Source organism: Electrophorus electricus, chromosome 17 (assembly GCF_041902795.1).
Source record: "Electrophorus electricus isolate QZ-2024a chromosome 17, ASM4190279v1, whole genome shotgun sequence".
Classification (NCBI taxonomy): domain Eukaryota; kingdom Metazoa; phylum Chordata; class Actinopteri; order Gymnotiformes; family Gymnotidae; genus Electrophorus; species Electrophorus electricus.
Genome location: NC_137513.1, coordinates 22,408,945 through 22,435,668, shown reverse-complemented (window position 1 = coordinate 22,435,668; position 26,724 = coordinate 22,408,945). Strand labels below are relative to the sequence as shown.

General features: G+C 40.3%; 2 protein-coding genes and 1 pseudogene across 2 annotated transcripts; all 3 read left to right on the top strand.

Moving 5' to 3' along the window:
* Positions 1 to 3,378: 3,378 nt before the first annotated feature.
* LOC113569130 (LYR motif-containing protein 9) lies at positions 3,379 to 4,307 on the top strand. Its single transcript, XM_035534076.2, has 3 exons — positions 3,379 to 3,456; positions 4,034 to 4,126; positions 4,212 to 4,307. Exons 1-3 carry the CDS (start codon positions 3,379 to 3,381, stop codon positions 4,305 to 4,307), a joined length of 267 nt encoding a protein of 88 aa, XP_035389969.2.
* Positions 4,308 to 6,854: 2,547 nt separating this feature from the next.
* LOC113586753 (nitric oxide synthase, inducible-like) lies at positions 6,855 to 14,038 on the top strand (annotated as a pseudogene).
* A 480-nt stretch (positions 14,039 to 14,518) lies between these two features.
* mrps23 (mitochondrial ribosomal protein S23) lies at positions 14,519 to 18,705 on the top strand. Its single transcript, XM_027025105.3, has 5 exons — positions 14,519 to 14,720; positions 14,999 to 15,178; positions 15,303 to 15,380; positions 17,684 to 17,807; positions 18,296 to 18,705. The coding sequence occupies exons 1-5, from the start codon at positions 14,677 to 14,679 to the stop codon at positions 18,437 to 18,439; spliced, it is 570 nt and encodes a 189-aa protein (XP_026880906.2). The 5' UTR covers positions 14,519 to 14,676; the 3' UTR covers positions 18,440 to 18,705.
* Positions 18,706 to 26,724: the final 8,019 nt, after the last annotated feature.

Genomic DNA, 26,724 nt, shown 5'->3' with positions numbered 1-26,724 from the left:
GCTATTTATATTCACACCATTTAGCAGGTGCACTTGTCCAGGTAATACATAATTTCACATATAACATTACATACATAGAAACAGTCCTGATGCTATGTACAGGAAAATAAAAATGATTTCTGCCTAGATCTGTGCTGCTTGTTTTCTGTGGGGATAGGCACCATGTATTAGATCAATGTATTGATAGTGTTTAGGTAGGTGTAGGGCTTTCATAGTAATATACATTTCTGAATGTTTTTTTTTTTTTAATTCAGTAAGCTTTATTGACATGACCGTATTCAATTACAATATTGCCAAAGCAGTACTACAATACAACAACATGAATGAACCTTTGCATATAAGAAAATTAGGAATTTGTTTAGAATAATTGAAAAATTTTGAATATAATCATCATAATAAATCTCTCTGGAGCATTAAAATACACCGTTTTACGGTATAAAGCATGATAATCAGTCTAACGGCATTATACACTTCCATTCACTTTCAAATTTGGCTTTGAAATGGTTCTGACCATTAATTGACACCGTCTCCAACATAAGCTGTTTTTCAATCAGTGCCACTGAGTGAAATGTTAGATAACCTACAATAATGGAATACACAGCCGTCTTCATCATGGCCAGAGTGCGCATATTTAGCTGCGTTTACTTCAGACGCGAGAGGTTACTGTTTTTGCACGTTTCCTACAGATCATGAGAGGGTGATCATTGCTTGGTCTCTCCGAAGGAAATGCTGCCTCCACATCTCACCATGGCCCGCATATACCGTATATATAGTGCTAATGAAGCCAACACAAAACAGACAGATATCAAGCACTCATCTCGTTGTTGAAGTTGTCCATCCCCATTTTTAAAAAAAATCCAATTGTACTGAAATTTTATTTTAGCTCTAAAAATTTTATTTTTTTATTAGTGAACTTGACGATGTATATGGGCCTGTATATACAAGTGGACTGGACGACAGCAGGTGAGAGGTACCCCACTAAGAATCTGATGCCCTCTAGGGGCTGGCTGCAGTACATCTTCTAGATGTATGTATAGCTTATATATGTATGTATATATGTATATTTTGTGCCAGTTATGTTTGTGGCTATGTTAATACATTTACACACACACACACACACACACACACACACACACACACACACACACACACACACACACACATACACACACACATACACACACACATATATATATATATATATATATATATATATATATATATATAGTGCTTCACATTCCCCTGTAGGAGGTGTGAAGACTTGGTTGAGTTACATTTAGATAGTTAAGGTTTCCACTGGTGTTATGATGTGTATATAGAGTATACTGGCTATTTTTATTAAAATAGGTATGTAGTCCTAAACACAGGAAAAAAAAAAATTAGTGTCATTAATGGATTTAGTGATTAGTGATTTAGTAATTAGTAACTCATTAGTGATAGGCCTTGTAGGTACAAATTTTAGTAGACCTTTTGATCGGACAGATTGTTCTGGAGAATTTAATTTCAAATCACCAGGAGTAGTTTCAAATTTCTTGCACTTTAAAAAGGTAGGAGGAGCAGTTGGTCTTTTGATTTCATCTGTTTTCTTAAGCAAAGTCAACTTTGTATTTAGTTCTAGCCATGAAAAAAATATCAGAATTTAGTTGGATTAAACCCTGGCATTTAAAATTAGGCTAGAGTCAGAATTTTGTATTTAATGTTGATTTTAATAATATCTATGTCTTCACTAAGTTTATGGATTCTCAGAGCACAGCTGCTAACTGTTTGTCTCATAATTCCCCTGCTATATTTAAAGAGAGTAGATTGCAATGACCTGTAATAGTGGCTGTTATGAGAACTGATCTGCACTCTTGGAAATGTACAATGTTATGATTGAAACATATACTTTTTCATGTAGAAACTGGTTCCTCCTCCTACTAATCCTGAGTCTCTAGCTATGCAGGTGATGAAGGACCTCTGTCTGACATGTCCTGTTTCTTTGGAAACCGTGTGTACTTCACTAAAATTTGTTCACTACAATATGTCCCTTGTCTTTTAGAAACTCTCATGTTGACTTACCCAGCCTGAGAGCCCAGGTAGCTCTCAGAAAACTCTTAGAGTGTCACTGGTGCATGGCTCATATCTTCTGTTCAGCATATGTGCAGCAAATATTCACTTGTTTCAGCGCAGTTTTCGCTCATTTTCATGCCAGCTCCCAGGTACATGATGCGATGAATGTGTTCCATTTGAAAATGATCAGTATGACTGTGGTCTAGAGGAAGGCCAAGCTTTTGAAAATAGTTTGATGCCTTTTATGTCTTTTGAACTTTGACTACTCTTCATCTGATTTTCTCTGAAATGCCTGTGCCCTTGAATTGAATGCTGGTGTGTAGAGAAAGAAGCAAATTTTGCCAATTTTGTCCTTTTATTTGTTTATTAATTTTTAATATGAAAGGGATGGTCCAAATGATACTTGGTACAATTAATTGTAATATATGTTTAAGATTAAGATTAAGATTAAGTTGTAGGCCAGATGGAATGCTTTTGTTTGGTTTTATATATGCATTATACACATGTTTACAGTACAATGTAAATATATGTTTCCCTTTGCATATGTATATATTGTACTTTTATATATATATATATATATATATATATATATATATATATATATATATAAACCTTCTTGTCAGTGGGCATACAATAGAACACTCAAGGCTGTGTGTTATTGTGAATTACATTATGGCAAAGTAATGTCTTTTCAGACCTGTCATTGTGTCTGGTGTTTGTTTGTCCAGCTGGCTGTATATAGCTACATTGGCAGTATAATATTTTATTTGTATATCTATATGTAAAGTTTCACTCATAAGTAATATTTTTATCTTCTTCACTCAGTACCTGTGGATAAATCTGTCAAAACCTCATTTAGAATTTGCATTTATCCTTCAAACACTTTGACCACTCTAGTGTTGGTATTTTATCATGACCTTTGGACAGAGAAAAAGTGAACTTGATCAAATAAGGACTAACACTGGATAGCTAATGAGTTTGTCCATTCCTACAATATAATTCAAGGTTGTTTTTTATGACACTGTAATGCTATTTATAGGATTTGCCATAGAGCCTATATAATTATCAATAAAAATATAAAACTGTTGCAGCTGGTACCTTCATTAATTTACCAGTGATAGAAAATAGCATTTAAGAATGATAATTACTGAAAAATGGAGCTGACATTCCTTTATAAGTCAAACATTGCATAAAAGGGAAGGTACTTTCCGATGAAGTGCAGATTTTTGTTCTGAAGCGTAGGGCCTCAAGCCCTGCCAACAAAGTGGTGACAAACAGCTCTGATGAACTTGGGCATTTCGTACTTCCGAACAATGCAAGCATTCACCGATGACATTACCATGGCCCTTCATGTTCCCTGAGTTGGCCACCTGTCCGGACACCATCCAGAGACGAATGATCTCCTTGGTGTTTATCAGCTCGATCATGTGAGAATTTTAATTAAAAGCATGCCTATGTTTATTTGCATGTATCTACTTTACAGACTTTGGAAGTAAAACCATTAGGAACTTTGCCCTGGCCTAGGCAATGACAATTTATTAAGATTTTCTCACTTAAAATAAAAGGTGATTCTGCTGGCCCAATTACATTTTCCAAACATACATTACATTTTAAAATAAACATTAAAAAATCTAATTGGTGTAAACAACAATAATGTGACTACTACTTCTACTACTACTACTACTACTACTGTTACTATTACAAAAAACAATATAATCATCAACAACAACAACAACAATAACAACAGCAACATGATTTATTATTTAGTTTTTGTTTTCTCTTTCAGGTTAAAGGCATAAATGGGGCTCTTAGTTTGAAAATCTCAAAGGACTAGCCGAATACAGGAGGTGATTCGTCCGTTTGCACCTTGCCTTTCAATGCAGGATCACCACACGTGAAATGTCACCAACCAAAGTCGGTATCTCCCAAAGCTGCCTGAGTCTTTTGTTATTATTTTATCCATGCATGCATGTCTTATTTTTAGACAGTGTTTGAGCTCTACCGTTACTTGCTCTGGTGCTGTAAGCTCCTACCATCATCCCCCATTCAGGAGCACTATTGGCATGCAGCGAGGCAGGTGATGTGATCTATCTGCAGACCTGCGCGGAGATGCTTTTTGTGCAGCCTGGCCAATGACCTCCTAACTGGATTATTTGGTGAAGAGTTACCATAGCCATGCATATGAAAACAATCCAGACAGAATTCGTCTGATCATCCGAAGGGCTATTTCTGATGCTGACTGGGTATACATAAGGTAGACATAATTATTTATTCTTGTGTATCAATTGAATTAATTGTTAGAATAGACTTAGACTTCTAATTTGTCTATTTCTCGTTGCAGTATGCAAAAATAAATAAATCCATAAAAACTTTTAAGTATTTCCAGGTCACAACGAAACTGGGCAGAACAGCTCCAACACAGAACAGTTCTGAGATGAAGCCCGGGCATAAACGTCACTGGAAGCTTTAACAGTGGTTTGTTGTAAGTCATTTGTCCAATCAAAATTCACAATGGCACAAGTGTCATAAAAAACCACCTGTACTTTGTTCAAAATTCATTTACCTATAAACAGACCCTTTGCCTGTGAAGTTTCAGTGTCTACAACTTCTACTAGTTCCCACAATTCAAAAGGCATCCATGACTAATTTAAAACATTCTTTCCATACATGAGTTTAGGCTTATAGGTGGGCAGAATGTCACAAATAAAATCTTGTCCAGGGGAAATGACAAAAGAATGTCCTGCAGGTTGGCATTTTCAGTGGGGATTTTGGCTATATTTACTTACAGCTACTCTACATGCGTACAACTAAGGATGAAAATAGTTGCAAGCGAATGTTTAACTTCATCAATCTGTACAACTTAATCTATTTAGAAGATTCCAAATTATATTTACAAACTAGGTTGGGAATGATAAATTCTGAGATTATACATATGATATACATGACTAAAATGACATGTTTTGTCAAAGGCTCCCAGTGGTGGAGCTAGCCTAATTCAGGGATTAACCTGCACAGATAATGGATACATTACAAGCAGTTGGTGTTGGCAATATAAAAAACTTATTCTTAGACAGTTGTTCTCTTTGCTTAGTTAACATTTAAGCATTTACATCATATGATGCAATGAAGCTGAGCTTCACGTGGGTTCATGGTAACACAGTGATCATGAAGACTTACAAAATGTGTTATTATAATGAAGCTATACAGATTCTATTGTAAATAACATAAATACAGCATTAAAGGTGCAGGATGTGCAGGTCAAATACAATCCACCCCTACTTTATATCATTTGAACTGTTTAAAACATAACATTGTTATAAGACCTAGTTAACCAATAACGGATGACCACTTTTCAAATTCAGTGACCAGAGATACCTTGTCCCCTTATTAAAGGTCTTGGCACAAATTTGCTGTAAAACAAGACCAAACTTGTCCACCTAACTGATACCAATTTCATTCACCGGCTTGGAGGCATTGGTTAATGCTGCCCTGCATTGTGACTTGGGTGTGCCTAAGGGTTTCCAGCTGTCCCAGAGAGAGAAGGACAGATGTGTGACCTGACCCTAAAGATTAAAAAGGAGTTGTAGGGTCTTTCTCAGATTGAAGATTTATGACCAGTATCATTAAAATTTGCCTAGGATAGATTTATACATTTACAGTTTGGGGCATGAATGTTGTGATTAGCGACACATTTCTGCATGTTATCACTTTCTCCCACAGCTGAACACAACTACCAGATCACTATAATGAAAGAATTTTCTGAAATTTTGCCATGTGGAAAGTCTATGGAAGGTTACATTTTTTTTAACGTACACGTAACCTGAAAATCAAGCATTTGCCAAAGAAAAATACTTCTTTTACATAGAAGTATTCCTCTTTGGACCATACTTGTAAAGTCATCAGGCTTATTTGTTTCACTATTTTAACAGGTCTACCACCTGGAAGAGTTCTCTCAAAGCACGGATCTGGCCCTGGGATATTTGCCTGTGTGATGTGTAGATTTTTTGCTTGTTTGTTGTTCTTTGTTTTTTTTTTATTTTTTGGTTGCCAGTGGTGCTTTAACATGAAATGTGGGCATGTATAATGCTCATTGGTTTTTTGGAACATGATTATGAATTGCATTCCAATGTCCTCGTTTCTATTATGAAATGACCTTAAACTATGTTCAGATATGACTGAATGATGACAGAATGTTATTTTCTTGTCTAAAGTATGTTGTTGTTGTTGTTGTTGTTTTTAAATAAGACTACAAATAAAGAAGTCAAACACATTTGTGTCCTGTTAATTTGCTAGGCACGAGTAATTGATTTTAATATTGTGATTTTTTAAAACAATGTATGAAATCTGTATAACACGTATATATGCGTATATAACCTGTATAACACACATATATGCGTATATAACCTAACCTGTATAACACACATATATGCGTATTTTCATAAACATTGCGTAATCGTAATTCGAACCTTCGCTTTTTCAAAAAAAGAAAAAAGAAAAGTGCAGTGACGTCTAAATAGTTGGCCAGGACGTCCTGCAGGTGCAGCCTATAAACACCTGTAATGTGTCACGCTGCTACTAAACTGGCATCTAACAGAAGGAGCAATAAACGGTAAATACTGATGATTTTCTACGTTCCGGGTTTCTTATGTATTATACATATTCGTATACTATCCTACTTAAATAAGGAAGTAATAAATAATCTATTTATTTAATTCTGGGTTTTATTTGGGGGGGGGGGGGGGGTAACAGAATTTGGGATAACAGAAAACTGGACGTTAATTCTAGCAGAGGACCGTTAATAAAACATGGGGAAGGAACTCTTTCAAGATAACTCTAACGGGCACCCTCCTGCGCAAGTAAATACGATTTCAAATTTAAAAAGAGACAAAAATTTAAAAATGAAAAGAAATGAATGCGCCTTGAAGTTTTTTTTAATAGCCCGTCCTTTCCGTAGTTGTCAGAGAATATTGTTGATCGATGCCCGTTTCCAGTACATGTGCGGAACTTCGTGAATGGCTCGCAATACAAAGACTCACTTTTCCACAGAGCCGTGAAGGTAGGTTTCTTCATAGTTATATTATCTCTATTTTTATATAACGCTATAGACATTCTTTTGTCGGTGGAGCTTTATATTGCACTTTGTAATAGGACTATCATTTCTAGCTTTCATGCGAAAATAAAACAAATTTTATTTGATCTTTTCATCTTTTCAAATGTACTGATGACATTTTTAATCGTTATTCTTAGTTGTCTGCAGTTAATTGCATAGTTTGAACTCCTAGTTTTGCTTATTTGTCTTTTCAGAGTCGGTCCTGTGAAACAAAAATTTGCAAGGGCTCCTTAATGGTTCCGAAAGCGTTAACGCGCTTCCCAAGCGACACCTCGCCTGCCGCGAACATTCTCACTCAGGCGATCAGCTTCATCAACCAGTACTACAGATCTTTCAAAAAGTAATGAAGAGCTGACGTTTATTTTACCAATGCATCGGTAAATATATGCCTGTAGTTCTTTGTTTAATAATAATAAACATAGGACTAACTCGTTTGTAATCTCTGAATACAGCTCCAAAAAAGAAGAGCATTTGGCTCGTGTTGATGAAGTTACCCGGGAGGTAGAAACTACAGGATCTTATCAGCTCACCACAGAAGAGCTCACGTTTGGGGCCAAGCAGGCATGGAGGAATGCACCAAGGTGCATTGGCCGGATTCAGTGGTCCAATTTACAGGTTTGTTTACCTCATGACTATGCTCACTACCAAACTGTCTGTAATTACTCATGAATACCCATATGAGATGTCCTCCTCCACAGTTGTTTGATGCACGCAAATGCAGGACCACCAAGGAAATGTTTGAGTACTTGTGTGCTCATATAAAATTTGCCACAGATGGTGGCAATATAAGGTACATTAAATAAATGGTATCTCTAATTCATAAAGATTTGTCTGGGGCTCATGAAATGTGAAATTTGGCTAATATATGTTGCTTTATTGTCCAGCTTCCTTATCCAATTACATTTACTTCAATCTGTATTTGCATGTGTAAATTTGTATTTGTAAATTTTGTATTTGCTTCAGATCAACCATTACCGTGTTCCCTCAAAGAACTGATGGCCAACACGATTTCCGTATTTGGAATAGTCAGCTCATAAGATACGCTGGCTATCAAATGGAGGATGGCACTGTGATAGGGGACCCTGTTAATGTGGAATTCACAGAGGTATCCACAAGTCACTGCTCTGCTAATTGCTTTGTTGATTAATTTTGTGACAGAAGGTGATTTCTTCCCGTGTATTTTTACCATTTAATATGAACAATGTGCTCGTTTTCACTGCTGGACTGTCACATCTCTGTATTCTCACAGATTTGTACCCAGCTTGGATGGACACCAAAATATGGCTCCTTTGATGTGCTGCCACTGATTTTGGAGGCCAATGGCGAGGATCCTGAACTGTTTGAAATCCCCCCTGAGCTGGTACTGGAGGTCCAAATGGAGCATCCTCGGTGAGTGACCTGCGTTTTGTAAAAACCTTCCAAAGTTTCACATTCTGTCACAGTACATTCTGTTTGGGGTTTTCATTGCAAGAGAAACTTCTGCTGAGAACTGTTCTTCAGTGGTTCCCCACTACTCAACCAAAACCAGGTGTGCAACCATGCTGTATTTCTGAATATCACATAACAAAAAAGCATACATTTTTTTCTTCCTTACCTCATAAACATCCTTCAGAATGTGCTTCATGAACAGGACAGTACATGAGAAACAGTGTCTCCATTCTCCAGGAGGTTTTGTGATTGACAAGTCCAAATGTGTTTACAGAATAAAATTACAGACGTTTTCTGTTAGTGAAACTTCAATTACAATTCATTCAATTGCAACTGAAGAGACTTTGATAAAGAAGCTTTAAATTAACCACCTTTTTATGCTTAAAGTGGTCGAGTGTCAAGGCCCATGGTTCTTAATAAGACATGCCTCTTTGTCACATTATTTAATTCAGTAATAATATAATAAGGTGTGGCAACCCTTTATTTCAGTCAATGTACTTCCAAGCCAGCATTTCTGAGAAATATCACTAGCTATAACTGAACCAATGGGATCCTTGTGGTATCAAAGTTTATAAGTTGTTGTATTTGCCCTAGGTTGACCAATAACATACATTACAATAGATTTTGGAGAAATGCATTGACCTATGAGTATGAATGAACCTTTCCTTTTTAAATACACACATCTTTGATATTTGTGCTTCTTTACTAATTGATGTGTTCATTTTCACTTTTTTTTTTTGTCCAGTTATGAGTGGTTCAAAGAGCTGAACCTCAGATGGTATGCCCTGCCTGCAGTGGCCAACATGCTGCTGGAGATTGGTGGTCTTGAGTTCACAGCGTGCCCCTTCAATGGCTGGTATATGAGCACTGAGATCGGCGTGAGGGACTTCTGTGATCCCCAGCGCTACAACATTGTAGAGGTGACCTTATTACACTTTATTGTTATGGAGTGTGTAGTACAGCTCAAAGAAACATATGATACTACTCAATTATACTACCAAATATCATTTGGCACAGTACAGCGGGTTATGATAAATAATTTATGATCAATTTTTACTTCCTGTTCTCTTCTACAGCGAGTTGGTCGTTGTATGGGCTTGGAGACCCACAGGCTATCCTCACTGTGGAAGAACGAGGCTCTAGTTGCCATCAATATTGCTGTCATTCATAGCTTCCAGGTACAAGTTCCATGCATTTACAAGTCAGTGAACCAAACAAGGTCACTGTAACAATTGGACAGATGAGGATGAGGCAGGATATAAATACGTGGTGGTTTTATTGGGACCCGAGGGGACCCCTTGGTTGGGACCCAAGGGGTATAAGAAGCAAAGCAGGGAACAAAAACCAAAACCAGAACATGAAGCAGAGCATAGGCCAAGAAATATACAATACAATAGCAATCAACAATCAATACACAATGCAGACAAGCAAACATATATATATATATATATATATATATATATATATATATATATATATATATATATATATATATATCACACAGAACACTTACTAGAGACACATGGGGCAGTGGTAACAGAGCAGATATAGGTGGGAGGTATGGCTAAGGGCAGGGCAAAGGAGGGGCACAGAACAAAAACATCAGCAGCAACATCACACAAAGCACATGTCAGGGTAAATAAAGGAGCACGAGGACAGAGAAACAACAGAGGAAGGTAAACATGGGATCCAAGCAGATCGAAACAAAGACAAAGCAGTGCAAATTGCCAATGTGTTTGAACGCTGCCTTGTGTTGTGATGCAGAAAAACAAGGTGACCATCATTGACCACCACTCAGCCACTGAGTCTTTCATGCATCACATGGAGAATGAAGTGCGTCTGCGTGGGGGCTGCCCCGCTGACTGGATCTGGCTGGTGCCACCCATGTCTGGATCTCTTACCCCTGTGTTCCACCAAGAGATGATCAGCTACATCCTCTCCCCTTTCTTTTACTACCAGGTATCAGATGAAAGATTTATCCAGTAGAGCACCAAAGGACTAGAAAGTGCTCTTATTTTGCTGATTTATAATAGGACACATTAAGTGTTTTTTCCTTATCTTAGTTTGTTGTTGCTGTTGTTTACAGAGCGATGCTTGGTTAACACGTGTGGAAAGATGAAACAAAAGGACCGAAAAAAAAAAAAAAATTACCTTCGATGCCTTGGCAAAGTAAGCCAGGATTGTAGTGTTCCACAGCTTACCGTGATGCTAAATTCTTTTTCCCCTTGTGTGTAGCATTTCATGACTGTTCATGCTGAGCAAATGGAATTCTGCTTCTCCAGGGCTGTTGTTTTCTCCCAAATGCTCATGCAAAGAGCCTTGTTGAAGAGAGTGCCTTGCACCATTCTCTACGCTACTGAAACAGGAAAATCACAGACCTTTGCCAAGAAGCTCAAATCAGTACTCAGCTGTGCCTTGAACCCTAGGGTAAGAAGACTGTTGCAAATGCCCCGATGCAATAATTTTGCAAATTAAATGGCATTTCATTTATGTTTCCTGATACAGTTACTCTGCATGGAGGACTACAATTTTGCTGTGCTTGAGAAAGAGCATCTGTTGCTGGTGGTAACAAGCACTTTTGGTAATGGAGACAGTCCAGGCAATGGAGAGGTATGCACTCACAAGCTCAGCGCTAGTCACTTCCTGTTACAGAGCAGAGCAGGTATTTAAGTCATGTCAAGGCAAGTCAAGTTTATTTGTCATTTGCATAAACATACAGGACATTCATGCATTGAAACGCTTGTGGTGAGGCACAGGTATCTTCTCTGCAACAGTATTGATATTGATTTAATTATGGGTCCTAAGCAGGTTGGACATATGGAATATAGGTTATAATTTATTAGTCATAATTTTTATTTTCTTTGTCAGAGTTTCAAGAAGCAGCTCATGGGTATGAAAAGCCTCAGTACTAGCATCAGGTTAGTACAAAAAGATATCAAGAGAATAAATTCTATTTTTAGAACAAGATGCATGACTAATCACTTTCCACCACACAGGTACGGCGTCTTCGGCTTGGGCTCTTGCATGTATCCCCATTTCTGTGCCTTTTCCCGTACTGTGGATGCCAAGTTGGCAGAGTTGGGAGCCAAGTGTGTGACTTCCACAGGAGAAGGAGATGAGCTGAATGGTCAGCATTCAAGGTTGGTGAGGCCCAGGTCACCTTTAACTGCAATGAAACCAGACCACATTCAGCATCAACTGCATTTGTCTCTGTCTGAAAATATTCTCAATTTGCTCTTGTAGGATGTGTGTAAGGAGTTTGGCATTGATTGTAAGCTCTCAGGGCATCAGAGTCTAACTGAGAACTGGGATCCCCTGAGACACAGAGTACAGTTTGATAGCAGTGTCTTTGAACACATCCCAGGTACCCCCAAAAACCTTGTCACATATAACAGCAATATATCACAAATATTACATATCACAGCAGTGATACAATATTAATGGAAAACAATCAAGGTAAACTATGGCAGTGAAAAGAAATTTTGTGTCTTGTGTATTTTCACAGCTCTCTCAGCACTCCACTCTAAGGCTGTATTACCTTTGACACTGAAGTGGAGGAAGAACCTACACAGCTCTTAGTCGAGGTGTCATTGCCTTCATTACTGCCGGGGGCATATTACTTTTGAAAAATGCCATACCAGTCTGAACTTTTTCTGCATTGCTTAACCCTGTTCTTCCATCCCTGCTTGCAGATACTCTGCTATACTGGTTGAGCTGGAGACAGTTGGAGGGAAACAGGTTCTGAATTATGCTCCAGGGGATCATGTGGGTGTTTTCCCAGAGAACTCATCTGAGTTGGTGACTGGCATTCTGAAGCACGTCACGAATGCCCCGCACACCAATCAGAGTCTCCGCCTTGAAAATCTCCCTGCCTTCAGCTTTGGTAAATATTGATCTGGGTTTAATATCATCTAGGAGTTAATGGAAAATCCAATTATACCATCATGGATCTGTTGGGTATCCTGCAGGGGGTGCGGTATGGCAGACAGATGAGCATATCCCAGCATGCACTCTGACTCAGGCTCTTACTTACCTCTTGGATATCAACACGCCACCTTCCCAAGGATTTCTGCGCAAGCTCTCGCAAATGACCAAGGAGCAAAATGACCAACAACGCTTGCTAGCACTTGCATCGGTAGGTTGAGTTCATAACTGGTGACTGTGATAAGCTCAGACAGATTTTCTGCACTGTCTAATATCAACAGAATAGGTACTCATACCTGCTCACCTACACAGACAGGTACTCATACCTGCACACCTACACAGACAGGTACTCACACCTGCACACCTACACAGACAGGTACTCACACCTGCTCACCTACACAGACAGGTACTCACACCTGCTCATCTACACAGACAGGTACTCACACCTGCTCACCTACACAGACAGGTACTCACACCTGCTCACCTACACAGACATTCTCACACCTGCTCACCTACACAGACAGGTACTCACACCTGCTCACCTACACAGACATTCTCACACCTGCTCACCTACACAGACAGGTACTCACACCTGGTCACCTGCATAGGTGGTCTGTGGTCTGAACCATGATAAATTAACCTCTCTTTTAAAAATAATCATTGTAAAATGCAATATATTATATATTAGGTGTTAGCTGTGCTGTCTCAAGCCTGCTCTTTCACTGCAGGTCTGAAGTGGAGCCCAATGATGCTGGTGTTTGGCTGCCATGATCCAGACACAGATCACCTGTATAAAGATCAGACTTCTGATATGAAAACAAATGGCACCCTGCAGAGTATCACTACAGCTCCCAAAATCACATCTCACCTCCAGCTGAGGCCATTAAAGACAAATGCAAATATTTTTGGTTAATCCTTGTGAGTCAACACTTTTAAAGAGGGTGTGTACAGAAGATGTAAAGTCAAAACTATAAGAATGTTACCATGGAAGGAATGTCCTGTTCTGAAACTCATAGTAATTCAGTTATTGATAAGCAGATGTGCGTGTCACACATCATGGACTGAAGCCATTTATGTACAGTTATTATATTTTTTAATCCAACTATTCTCTGCTATGCATTTTTCACATGTTGAAGCAGAATTACCCTTAACCATTGCTCTTTTTTGGCAGGTCTATGTTCAGCATGTTCTGAAGAAGCAGCTCAGTAAGGAGGTTATGCAGGTCCTCCATCAGAGCCATGGACACCTGTATGTGTGTGGGGGAATGAATATGGCCCAGGATGTTGCTCACACCATACAGGAGATCCTGGCCAGTGAACTGAACATAACTTTCACAGAGGCTGGAGAGTATCTGCAAAAACTAAAGGTGATCACTCATAATAATAGGGCAAACCAGTCATTTGGGTGTATCTAATTTTATGTTTAGATGAACTGAAGAAATTGTAATTGCTTAAAAATAAAATGATATTCATTTTTTCCCCCCTACAGTCTGAGAAGAGGTACCATATAGACATCTTTGGAAGCTAAAACTGTTATCAGTCCAATAAATATTTTGTGGTTTGTGATTTGATTATGTATATTTGCATACAGTTGTCTTTATTTTATTTACTGTGCTACTTCTTAAAACATGAAGACATGAGGATAATATAATGTTGAACATATATATGCATGGTGTGTGTGTGTGTGTGTGTGTGTGTGTGTGTGTGTGTGTGTGTGTGTGTGTGTGTGTGTGTGTTACACACATTGTGGAATATGTGTGTAACACACATATTCCACAAAACGGACAAATACATTTACCATTTTGCTGTTTCTGTTAAGTCCATTCCTAGAAAAACAAAAACAAATATTGTGCTTATTATGCAATTATGCATTCTTGTGCTTTGTATCTGATTTTTAAGGCGTTAATGTATGTAACTCAATACAAAAATGAATATGTATATATCAATATGGTGTGGCGCTCTTTTTGTGTTTATCTTAAACGCCGCGGGACCATTTGGCCGTTAGGAGCTGCCGTAGTTCCACAGGAAGTAGCTGCTGAACCGAGGACTCACTGTGTCTTCAGAGTTTTGTGACCATGTTACAGATTTACAGTCTCATTTAGCCAAATACGTTGTTGAACGAACAAACTAAAGGAACAGAAGTTGCGATAAATCCGTGGGCGCACAATGGCTGGCAGTCGGCTGGAGAAATTCGGCACAGTTTTTACCCGGTACGTGGCTCTTTGTGTTTAACCTAGCCGTTAGCTTGTTGCTTAGCTACTGTGCTTACACACGTTAGTTGGTCCGGTAGTAAATAAGTAATAATTAATAATTATTTTCAAAATGCTCTTGTTTTCGATAGCCAGAGCAACTGCTGGCTACGTTACTGGTGCATTTAACCGTCTAGAAACCATGCCATGGTAAGAGCTTAAGTGACATGGCGTATATTTGTGTCAGATCTGAGGATGTTGTGTTGGTCCCTTTTCTTCCCTTTTTTGGCATTGCCAAGGGTTCGAGATCTGATGCGGTCCGGGGTGCTCCAGCAGACAGAGAAGCCCGTTTGGTTTGACGTTTACGCCGCTTTCCCCCCCTTGAGAGAGCCGGTGTACGTGAGGCCGGTGAGGATAGTGAGGATGGACGCCAAGGACACGGTGCCAGAAATCCTTTACAAGGAAGATGAAATACGAGCGTAAGAGCGATCTTGGTTTGCTTGGTTTCACATACATGTGTCAGAAATGTGTCAAATAACAACCTTATAGGGACAAGTCATCAGTTAAATAAATAAATAAACTTCTGTTTGGTCTTGATTTTAGGAAATTCTTTGAGCTGTATGGAAGCGGACCGAAAGTGTTTGATCTCACAAATACCAAGTTTGTGTCGACATGCCAGAGGTATGATGCGATTAATACATCTTCACTGCTCTCTCTGGACCTCATGGTACCCATTTGATAAGGTATCAATAAGTACTGGTTATGAAATGTGTTGTGGTTCCAAATGGTGGTCAACAGATATGGGTTTTACAGTGGCCAATGTTTAAGGAGCATGGCGACAATGGCTGATATGTAGGCAAATGTTTTTGCACCTGATGAAATACAAAAAGTTAATAATAAATAATAGATGAGATACAAAACTGCTGAACGTAAATGAATTTTTAAGACTGTTATTGTCTGGTTTTAATTAAATAAAATTAACTAAATACATTTCCAATCAAGAACCTAAAGGGGGGGGAGTTGAATTGGGAAAAAAAGCTGCTACTGCAGTTAGGAACATTTGTCACTGTTGGGCCCTTGAGCAAGACCCTTAAGCCTCAATTACTCAAGTTGTACTCAGCCATGATTGTAAGTCGCTTTGGATAAAAGCTAAATGGTGTTAATGCACATAAATAAACAATGTTGGTGCACAGAGCCACACAGCCACATCTTTGGTTTTGATCCCAATGAATACTTATTTAACACCGTGTTATTCACTGGAACAAAGAAAAATATTTGAAAAAAAAAGTGCATTGTCTTTGTTTAGATCTGCATTCTACTTATTTTAAATAAAACATACAAAAACAACTAATTTGTTTTATGAATAAAAATACAAGGTTTAGTGAACTTAGCAGCTTTTGTGAACAGGTAACAGCATTGTACATGCTTGCACAAATGCAAAATAAATAGGCAGTGTTAGAGAATTACATGTCTCTTTTTGCTTAGAGATCCTGCTAAGAGAAGCAAGTTGTTATGCAGGAAATGTTTATCATCTTGTTATGAATGGCCACATCCTCACTGAATATTGTTAGCATCTTTTTGTTGTTAGACAGTTTCTTGTCACAGTTTAAGAGCTGCATGTTGCAATGTCGGAAACATATTTCTCTGCTTTTTCTCCACTGAACCTGTTCATCATTTGCTATGAATAGCCACACCCTCACTGAATATTCTGTTGGCGTATGTTTGTTGTTAGTCAGTCTCTAGTCATTGTTCAAGAGCTGCAAGTCACAATGTAGGAAGCAAAATGTTTCTGATTTTTCTCCATTGAGACTTTGTCATCTTATAATTGTTCTCACCCTCACTGAATTATTTTTTTTCTGTGGACAGAGGAGGGTGACCACGTGCCAGTGGTCAGAGATGTCTTCCCTCTCTTCCTCAGCAGGATTGTGTGTGTGTGTGTGTGTACATTGTCAACAAGACCAGAGGGTTCCTATTCATCCCCCCTTATGCATTTAGGATCTAATCCTTGATTTCCTGTATTGACTTGTTGTTCAGACTCTGAGGATATGGCTTGCTCCTCTTTTACTCATTGTTTTGCCTTGTTCAGTGTGTCCTAAGCTGCAAAGACATGGCCCATGCATCAAGGATCCAGGAGGGTTGCCAGCACCAAAGATTTGGTTTCCTCTATCTTGGAAAATATTTTCTCCAAGCTCTGCCTCATTCGATCCCCGTAGTAGCGGGGCCCTCCGCCTAAAGCAGCATCTTCAGCACCACAGTGCTTGGGGTGATGCAGGAGACGAAGGCATGGGCGTTGCTCATCTCAAGAGTCCCTTTTTCGATAGGGCCTGATGTGTCAATCAGATTGTAGATGATATTCCATTGCTCTGCAGTTGGATATGTAAACTTCCTTTATTCTCCTGCACACACATTCAGAGGAGCTGTGTTTCCAGGGTCCTCTGTGACATGTGCAAAGTGGAGTTGTAACATGTGGGAACAGTTTGAACGATCTCATGCTGGGGAAGTGTAAGGTGGTCTCAAACCGAGCTCAGCTGGGTGATGATACCAACAGCCTACTGGGTGAGCAACCACGCTCTAACAATGGTGGGCCCGTGTGCCGAACAGTTAGAGCTTGGGTCAGGTAAAACAAAAAGAAAAACTAAACACCACGCCAAGCGTGGAAAAAAGGGAGAACAAAGCACGCCCGGGGAAGAAATGGCAACCCCTTATGCACTGGGGAAAATGCAAACCAAAACTTCCCAAACAAAACCAGAAAACAGGCAGGACTTGAATCGCTCAGGGAAGCCTCTGGAGAGAGACAGACTCCAGAGGGAAAACTGTAGAGAGGGGAGAGGACATATAAAAACAGACACCCTCACAGCACAGAAGTGAAAGATTTTCACTTGGTGGCTGGCAGACAGCACGTCTTTGCTTGAGTGTATATCAATGACCTACTTTTTAAACAGCGACAGCAGAATGTGACTGTTGTGCATGCTACCTTCATACAGGTTTGTGGATAAGTACAGTGCATTGGAGAGCAAGGGGGATGTGGCGCCAGAGCTTCTGATGGAGGAAACGGGCAAGGCACTCTTCGCCGAGGGCGTCATGCTCAGGAGGAAAGGTGGCCTTGCTGTGAGTGTATTGTCTGCTGCATTCTTCTTAGCTTGTCATCATTCAGTGCCGTGTGAGAAAAGGATACAAATCTGTGACGTGTTCCCCTTTAAGGATGTTCAGACAAATGTAAAGTGATTGTTTATTTGATGTAGATATAAATACTTTCAAGTTAAAGCTGATGTTCTGTCGTTTAGTTTCATTTCATTCTAACCCATTTCAAATTCAGCACAATAAAATGTGCTCTCTGTACTGTCTATTATATATTAATTTGTAAGACTTTGCATTTGTGATTTTCACTTTGTCCGCTAGTTTACCACATTAAGTAGGCACAGTGCTGATGTATATTGTACACTCCAGCTAATTGCTACTTTATGGTTTTATTGAGCTTAGAGATGTCCAACCGACATTCTGTCGTTGTTCTCAACACAATAGCATGTTGTCGCCAAGAACATATAATGTGTAAAAATCCTTGTTTCTTCTTGTCATGTCTGTCTCTTCACCACCAGGTGGAAGCAAAGACACACAGTTCTTTGTTTGGTATGAAGCTGGCTGACATGTTGGCCGAGCAGCAGGTAGACACAGCTATTGAGACTTCTGCTTCAGAGGAACATCAACAGACAGTTAACAATGACAGGTCGACAGCCTCATAATTAACAAAAGACCATTCTTCTCTTCATGACAAACACAAAACATCATTAAAATTTATCAAAGATACTGTGCTCACTGACATTTATTATTTACATAAAAGACTGAAGTCAAAAATGGTAGTTAAATTTGTGAATGTTTGAAAATGTTCTTTGTGTCAGAGGCACATGTTGGATTGTTAAAAATTGTGCTAATAAAATAGTTTTTAATATCCAATGAAATGTTTTTGACATGGACTATATATGCAAAATAAAGTATTATTAGAGACTAAGATGGATGAGTCGTGGTTTTCATAAAATTCAGTCTGTGGTAATAGTAGTTTGTAGCAGAGTGTTGCATGTTAAACTAAAAATCAAGTATGGAGAATTGGTATGAAATCTGAAATTGATAGGTTAATTGATCTGTAATGTCAATGATCATTTCAGTAGATCACAATGTCGATTGTAAAAGTAGCACTGACAAAGTACAGGGTTGGTGTTTATTTTCTCAGAATGTGACTATATGATACTGGATCACTGCTACAACTTGAGAGATCAGAGTTAAGTATAACATGTCTCCTGTGTAAAATTCAGAAAATAAATGCATTATGTAGTGAGGACAAGATGTGCAGGATCACTGCGACATTAGGGGAGTAGAGATATAAGATCTATAAGACACTAGAAGAGTAGAGGTATAGGGTCCATAATACACTAGGAAAGTTGAAGTATAGTGTCAATAAGACACTAGGGGAGTAGAGATATAGGATCCATAAGACACTAGGGGAGTAGAGGTATAGGATCCATGAAACACTGGGGGAGTAGAGGTATAGGATCCATAAGACACTAGGAGAGTAGAGGTATAGGATCCATAAGACACTAGGAGAGTAGAGGTATAGGATCCATAAGACACTAGGGGAGTAGAGGTATAGGATCCATAAGACACTAGGGGAGTAGAGGTATAGGGTCCATAAAACACTACGGGAGTAGAGGCATAGGATCCATGAGACACTAGGGGAGTAGAGGTATAGGGTCCATAAGACACTAGGGGCGTAGAGGTATAGGATCCATAAAACACTAGGGGAGTAGAGGTATAGGGTCCATAACACACTAGGGGAGTAGAGGTATAGGATCCATAAGACACTAGGGGAGTAGAGGTATAGGGTCCATAAAACACTATGGGAGTAGAGGCATAGGATCCATAAGACACTAGGGGAGTAGAGGTATAGGGTCCATAAGACACTAGGGGCGTAGAGGTATAGGATCCATAAAACACTAGAGGAGTAGAGGTATAGGGTCCATAAGACACTAGGGGAGTAGAGGTATAGGGTCCATAAGACACTAGGGGAGTAGAGGTATAGGATCCATAAGAGACTAGGGGAGTAGAGGTATAGGGTGCATAAGACACTAGGGGAGTAGAGGTATAGGATCCATAAGACACTAGGGGAGTAGAGGCATAGGATCCATAAGACACTAGGGGAGTAGAGGCATAGGATCCATAAGACACTAAGGAAGTAGAGGCATAGGATCCATAAGACACTAGGGGAGTAGAGGCATAGGATCCATAAGACACTAGGGGAGTAGAGGTATAGGGTCCATAATACACTAGGAAAGTTGAAGTATAGTGTCAATAAGACACTAGGAGAGTAGAGGTATAGGGTCCATAAGACACTAGGGGAGTAGAGGTATAGGGTCCATAATACACTAGGAAAGTTGAAGTATAGTGTCAATAAGACACTAGGAGAGTAGAGGTATAGGGTCCATAAGACACTAGGGGAGTAGAGGTATAGGATCCATGAAACACTGGGGGAGTAGAGGTATAGGATCCATAAGACACTAGGAGAGTAGAGGTATAGGATCCATAAGACACTAGGAGAGTAGAGGTATAGGATCCATAAGACACTAGGGGAGTAGAGGCATAGGATCCATGAGACACTAGGGGAGTAGAGGTATAGGGTCCATAAGACACTAGGGGTGTAGAGGTATAGGATCCATAAAACACTAGGGGAGTAGAGGTATAGGGTCCATAACACACTAGGGGAGTAGAGGTATAGGATCCATAAGACACTAGGGGAGTAGAGGTATAGGGTCCATAAAACACTACGGGAGTAGAGGCATAGGATCCATGAGACACTAGGGGAGTAGAGGTATAGGGTCCATAAGACACTAGGGGTGTAGAGGTATAGGATCCATAAAACACTAGGGGAGTAGAGGTATAGGGTCCATAACACACTAGGGGAGTAGAGGTATAGGATCCATAAGACACTAGGGGAGTAGAGGTATAGGGTCCATAAAACACTATGGGAGTAGAGGCATAGGATCCATAAGACACTAGGGGAGTAGAGGTATAGGGTCCATAAGACACTAGGGGCGTAGAGGTATAGGATCCATAAAATACTAGGGGAGTAGAGGTATAGGGTTCATAAGACACTAGGGGAGTAGAGGTATAGGGTCCATAAGACACTAGGGGAGTAGAGGTATAGGATCCATAAGAGACTAGGGGAGTAGAGGTATAGGGTCCATAAGACACTAGGGGAGTAGAGGTATAGGATCCATAAGACACTAGGGGAGTAGAGGCATAGGATCCATGAGACACTAGGGGAGTAGAGGTATAGGGTCCATAAGACACTAGGGGTGTAGAGGTATAGGATCCATAAAACACTAGGGGAGTAGAGGTATAGGGTCCATAACACACTAGGGGAGTAGAGGTATAGGATCCATAAGACACTAGGGGAGTAGAGGTATAGGGTCCATAAAACACTATGGGAGTAGAGGCATAGGATCCATAAGACACTAGGGGAGTAGAGGTATAGGGTCCATAAGACACTAGGGGCGTAGAGGTATAGGATCCATAAAATACTAGGGGAGTAGAGGTATAGGGTTCATAAGACACTAGGGGAGTAGAGGTATAGGGTCCATAAGACACTAGGGGAGTAGAGGTATAGGATCCATAAGAGACTAGGGGAGTAGAGGTATAGGGTCCATAAGACACTAGGGGAGTAGAGGTATAGGATCCATAAGACACTAGGGGAGTAGAGGCATAGGATCCATAAGACACTAGGGGAGTAGAGGCATAGGATCCATAAGACACTAAGGAAGTAGAGGCATAGGATCCATAAGACACTAGGGGAGTAGAGGCATAGGATCCATAAGACACTAGGGGAGTAGAGGTATAGGGTCCATAAGACACTAGGGGAGTAGAGGTATAGGGTCCATAATACACTAGGAAAGTTGAAGTATAGTGTCAATAAGACACTAGGAGAGAAGAGGTATAGGGTTCATAAGACAGTAGGGGAGTAGAGGTATAGGATCCATAAGACATTAGGAGAATTGCGGTATAGTGTCCATAAGACGCTGGGACAGTATAGATGGTCACCTTACGCAGTGTGGGGTGACCATCTATACTCCTTAAACCTGCCATATGTCTTATACTGAAGTCTATTATTAATCTCTTGAACTGATTGAGGCATCAAGTGGTATCCTGGCAGACAGGCCGGGTAGAACACAGCATGAGACATCTTCCTAGTGAACACAGTGGTCTCCACTGCAAGAGGAGTAGAGGCATAGGGTGCATGTGATACTAGGGTAGTAGAGGTGTGGGGTCCAACATAACAGTAGCTATGCAATGTAAAGTATTAACTTTGCATATATTTTTATATACAAATACATTTTTATCATAAAATACTACATATTGCATTATATTTAAAAGCACAAATAATTCATAATCTCTCTGAAATCACTGTGCAATTAGAACGGCAGTGGGGTGAGGAGTGAGATCAGAATGTTGGAGTGGGGGGGGGGGGGTGACCACATCAGAGGAGGCCCTCGTCTTTTGCATCCATCCCCAGTGCCTCTCACACCGCACCACAGACCATGTCCCACAGCTCCCACATCATCCCTCAGATCATTCCTCTGGTGTCCATGGTGCTTGTGAAACGGTCATCCATGCTAAAAGGAAAGAGCAGGCCCTGCCCATAAACAGACAAATCAAGGTTCTCTGTGTGATTGTCTGGGGATTTACCAACAACATCTGGAAGACCTTTAGTGGAACATGATATGTCCAGAATAACCATGTACAGCACAGAAAGATGAAAGAAAGGAAACTCATTTTCTCGGACAAGACAAGGACTCCCAGTAAATAACTGTCCTGGAGGAAGCAAAGGGACATGACTGGCAGTTTCCTGCTGTGCCGACAATTCTGCATGTATGCTGCCTGAAACTAGGCTGAACCAGCTGAAGTTATTAGGGCACCTACCAGAAGCTTGTATACCAGCTTCTGATACCATTACGAGAGAACTCTGACCAAAATCACAAAATAATGGTAAGCAGAATATCAGAAAATGATGACTTAGTGTTCCACTAGCGTTTCCATACTGTAACGAATTCCAAGACACAGGTAAGTGAGGATCCAAGTGCAAGAGATTATTGATACTAGCAGGAATCAGTGCGAGGTGGATAGGTAAAGGTAGTGGTCAGCGCTGGGGAGTTTGGCTGAGGAGAGACGAGGGTAATGTCCACAGTATAAATCAGCAGGCCAAAATAACCCAAGGGGCTAGGAACGAGTCATAGCCTGGGTAGGAATCAGAGGTCAAAAGCCAGGAGAGACAATAAGAATAAAGAATAAGAATCGGTATGCATAGAGGAATACATTCGGTATGCAAATTGTCGATGGTGATAGCCAGCTGAATGAAATCCGAAAGGTTAGTTGACTCTCCCTCACAAACGAGTTCGACTTGTAAATCTGTCTGGAGACCCGTCCGAAATACAGTCCTCAAAGCAGTCTCGCTCCACCCACTGCCTGCGGTGATGGTATGGAACTCCCTAGCAGAATCCACTACGGAACGTCTCCCTTGATGGAGTTCGATAAGCTGGGTGCCTGGATCTCTTCCAGAAGCAGAGTATGGTCCCATAAGGAGGGATCTTGACAATCCCACAAAGCTGTTCCCCAGGAACCTGCCTCAGCAGTAAGCAGGGATAAAACAAATTGGATGCACTGGGGTTCAGAAGTAAACTGAGCAGCGTGATACATAAAATACATGGAGCACTGCATAATAATGAATCCTGGTCAAAAAATTAGTAAGAGCTAAAAAATGTATTCCTGAGATGTGCACCACAAGTAGCTCACCACAGCTCATAGCTGCAGTGAACTGATGGGGGAATAAGCTGGAAGCAATAATATTTATTTGCATTGTCTTCTAGTACACAAAGATACGATCACAAAAGGATTTAAATGTTTTGATATAAAATTAAAAGCTTAATATTGTTCAATTTGGGGTTTGGCCTTTTTTTTTTGAGTGTATATGAATGCTACTGAGTCCATCATAGTTCTGTTTGTTTGAGGTGAGATATGCGTCAATCCACACCTGCCATATTCACAAATGTGGATGTTTAGTAATCAAACTAATCAAAAGAACATTCCACCAGCCAAAAGGACAGTAGAACAACTTAGTAACTGAGCAATATAATGAAAAAACAAAGAACACTTAGAATAACCATGAAGTAATCACATGTATGATGAATAATTCTCAATCCAGTGCGACTGGATCTCCAACTTCCTAACAGACAGACCACAATCAGTACAGGTGGGCAACTGTGTCTCATCCACCCTCACCCTCAGCACTGGACCTCCTCAGGGTTGTGTCCTAAGCCCCCTGCTCTACTTACTGTACACCTATGACTGCAGAGCCACTTCCAGCTCCACCATCATTGTCAAATTTGCTGACGATACCGTTGTCATGGGCCTGATCTCGGACAACGATGAGAGGGCCTACCTGCAGGAGATTAAACACCTGGAAAACTGGTTGCCAGGGAAATAATCTCCTCCTAAACGTAGGCAAGACAAAGGAGCTGATTGTGCATTGCAGCAAGAAGCAGGAGTGGCACTACCAACCTGTGAGGATCAATGGAACCACGGTGGAGAGAGTAAACAGTTTCAGGTACCTTGGAGTTCACATCTTGCAGGACCTGTCCTGGTCCTGCCACACCAACTCCCTGGCAAAGAAGGCTCGTCAGCATCTCTATACCATCTCAGATGCCTAAGAGACTTCAGACTGCCCTCCAAGGTACTGCGGAACTTCCACACCTGCACTATCGAGAGCATCCTCACGGGGAACATCACAGTCTGGATTGAGAACAGCACCAAGCAGGACAGAGAAGCACTCCAGAGGGTGGTGCATTCAGCAGAGCGCATCACTCATACGGAACTTCCTGACCTGCAGACCATCTATTACAAGCAGTGCCAGACCAAGGCCAGGAGGATTGTGAAGGACCCCACCCATCCCAACAATAGGCTCTTCTCTCTGTTGAGGTCAGGGAAGCGCTTTCGCTCCCTGAAGGCCACTATAGAGAGACTGAAGAGGAGCTTCTTCCCACAGGCCATTCAGGCCCTGAATCAGGACAACTGATAAACTGTGGGGACCACCACCACGTGACTGTAAATTTGTAAACTGGAATTGTACATTGTGTACATACACATACATGCATATGTACACTGTGTATATATACATATTATACATATACTGTACATACATTGTTATATAATTTTTGTATTATTATATATATATATTTCCTTATACACCCCTGTTTCTTTCCTCAGTTTGGACAGAGCATTCTCAAACCATTTCACTGCAAGTTATATCGTGTATGACTATGTAAATGGCAAATAAACCAAACTTGAAACTTAAGCATAGACAGGTATACAACATTGTGAAATACATAACTTAATAATGGTTAGAAACAGGTAAGCATAATGGGGCTGGGTAAAACATAACACGTAAAGAGGGTGGAGACAGAAACCAACCAAAACAAACACAACCACATGGTGTGGATGACATGGGAATCACAGGGCTGAAGGGAAAACCATGACATCTTGATAGAGTCAGAGTCAGTGCCATATATAATTAACTATTGTCGTGCAGAGAACAGGCAGCATGTCAAGTATTAACAGAATGCTTTAATCGGACCACTAAAGTGGAACATATAACATACAGGGTACTTGTGTTTACACCAGGTGTAGCTCACAACCCTTATGGCAGATTCCTCTGTATTAAATTACACTATTTGGGCCCAGCTGCACATTTTAAGTCACTGTAAGGAACATTTGTTTTGCTATGAAATGCCTGAAACTTCATCGCCATGTGGATTATCTGGGAGAGTGTTATCTCTGGAGTGTGACTTTAAAGATTTTTCACTGGCCACAGTGTGCTTGTGTAGTTACTGAACAAGTTGTTGAGGCGCAATTGTGTTTATTTACCATGGGCTCCCCCATCTGCTGGAGACAGACAGACAGACAGACAGACAGACAGACAGATGCATGGACAGTGAGAGATATGCAAAAGTGGATTATATGGAAAGCAACCAGACATTTTCTTACTCAGCGCTACAGTTATGACTTTGACTGTGATAAATGATCTTCAAGAGGGTGTCACCAGGGAAGGCTGGGTAGAAACAAAACAGAAGGCAGAAATAATTGTGATCATCAGCACATTTGTGTTCACTGCCCTGAAAGCTTGCAGCTTTCTCAGATTTGAGCCCACTGAAATGCACTTAGTAATGGAAGCTGCAGCCCACAACTGTCTGGACATCAGAGGCTCCGTGTCTGTTTAAAAAAAGCAGTCCCATATGTCTTGTTGCCTGAAATGTTTTCTATTTCCATGCTTTTTCATGGTGGGATCATTCTCTTGAGATTATCAAACATGATAAAGTTATAGGCTGTGTATTGTGGCTCAGCAGAACAGCAGGAACTAGAGGTTCAAAGGCCAATCCCCAAAGTGTAAGTCTGCATTAAATGTCAGACAGCTTGATCTAGAAGTGCAGTGAAGAGGGATTTCCTGAGCAATTACCCATCTGGGATCATAAAAAGAAGAGTTTGGCTAAATCTTCCATTAAAAGGGGTGGGCGGATGTGGTGCTAACCCCCAACCCTCAAGCAGGCTAGATGATATGGTGTTTTTCTGGGGGGAAAATGACAAATGCCTAAATATAATTGGGCAAAGAAATGTGTGTGCATGTGGCTATGAGGTGAAGGCCATGTCCAGAGGAGGAAGTGCCCTATGCACCATGGCATAACTCCTAAATAAAAATGCCAGATTTGAACATATTGGCCCTACAAAAACATCATTAATTTGGATTTAACTAGAAGGCTACAGTGGGTGAGCAGTCAAGCGCGATGACATAGAAAGTCTGGCTCGCCTTAAATATTATTTAGCAATATAGAAAGAACAGCCAGTTTTTTCTTAAATACAATTTTCATAATGTTACATTTAATTTTCATTCTTTCAGACCTCAGGATTATGTGGTCAACCAGTCAGGACCATG

Excerpts from the sequence above, each read along its gene's own strand:
- LOC113569130 (XM_035534076.2), top strand. The coding sequence starts at position 3,379 with ATGACATTACCATGGCCCTTCATGTTCCCTGAGTTGGCCACCTGTCCG. Across the intron at positions 3,457-4,033 it reads AGAGACGAATGATCTCCTTG|ACAGTGTTTGAGCTCTACCG; the intron begins GTGTTTATCAGC and ends TCTTATTTTTAG. Across the intron at positions 4,127-4,211 it reads ATTGGCATGCAGCGAGGCAG|AGTTACCATAGCCATGCATA; the intron begins GTGATGTGATCT and ends TATTTGGTGAAG.
- mrps23 (XM_027025105.3), top strand. The coding sequence starts at position 14,677 with ATGGCTGGCAGTCGGCTGGAGAAATTCGGCACAGTTTTTACCCG. Across the intron at positions 15,381-17,683 it reads TTTGTGTCGACATGCCAGAG|GTTTGTGGATAAGTACAGTG; the intron begins GTATGATGCGAT and ends ACCTTCATACAG. Across the intron at positions 17,808-18,295 it reads GGAGGAAAGGTGGCCTTGCT|GTGGAAGCAAAGACACACAG; the intron begins GTGAGTGTATTG and ends CTTCACCACCAG.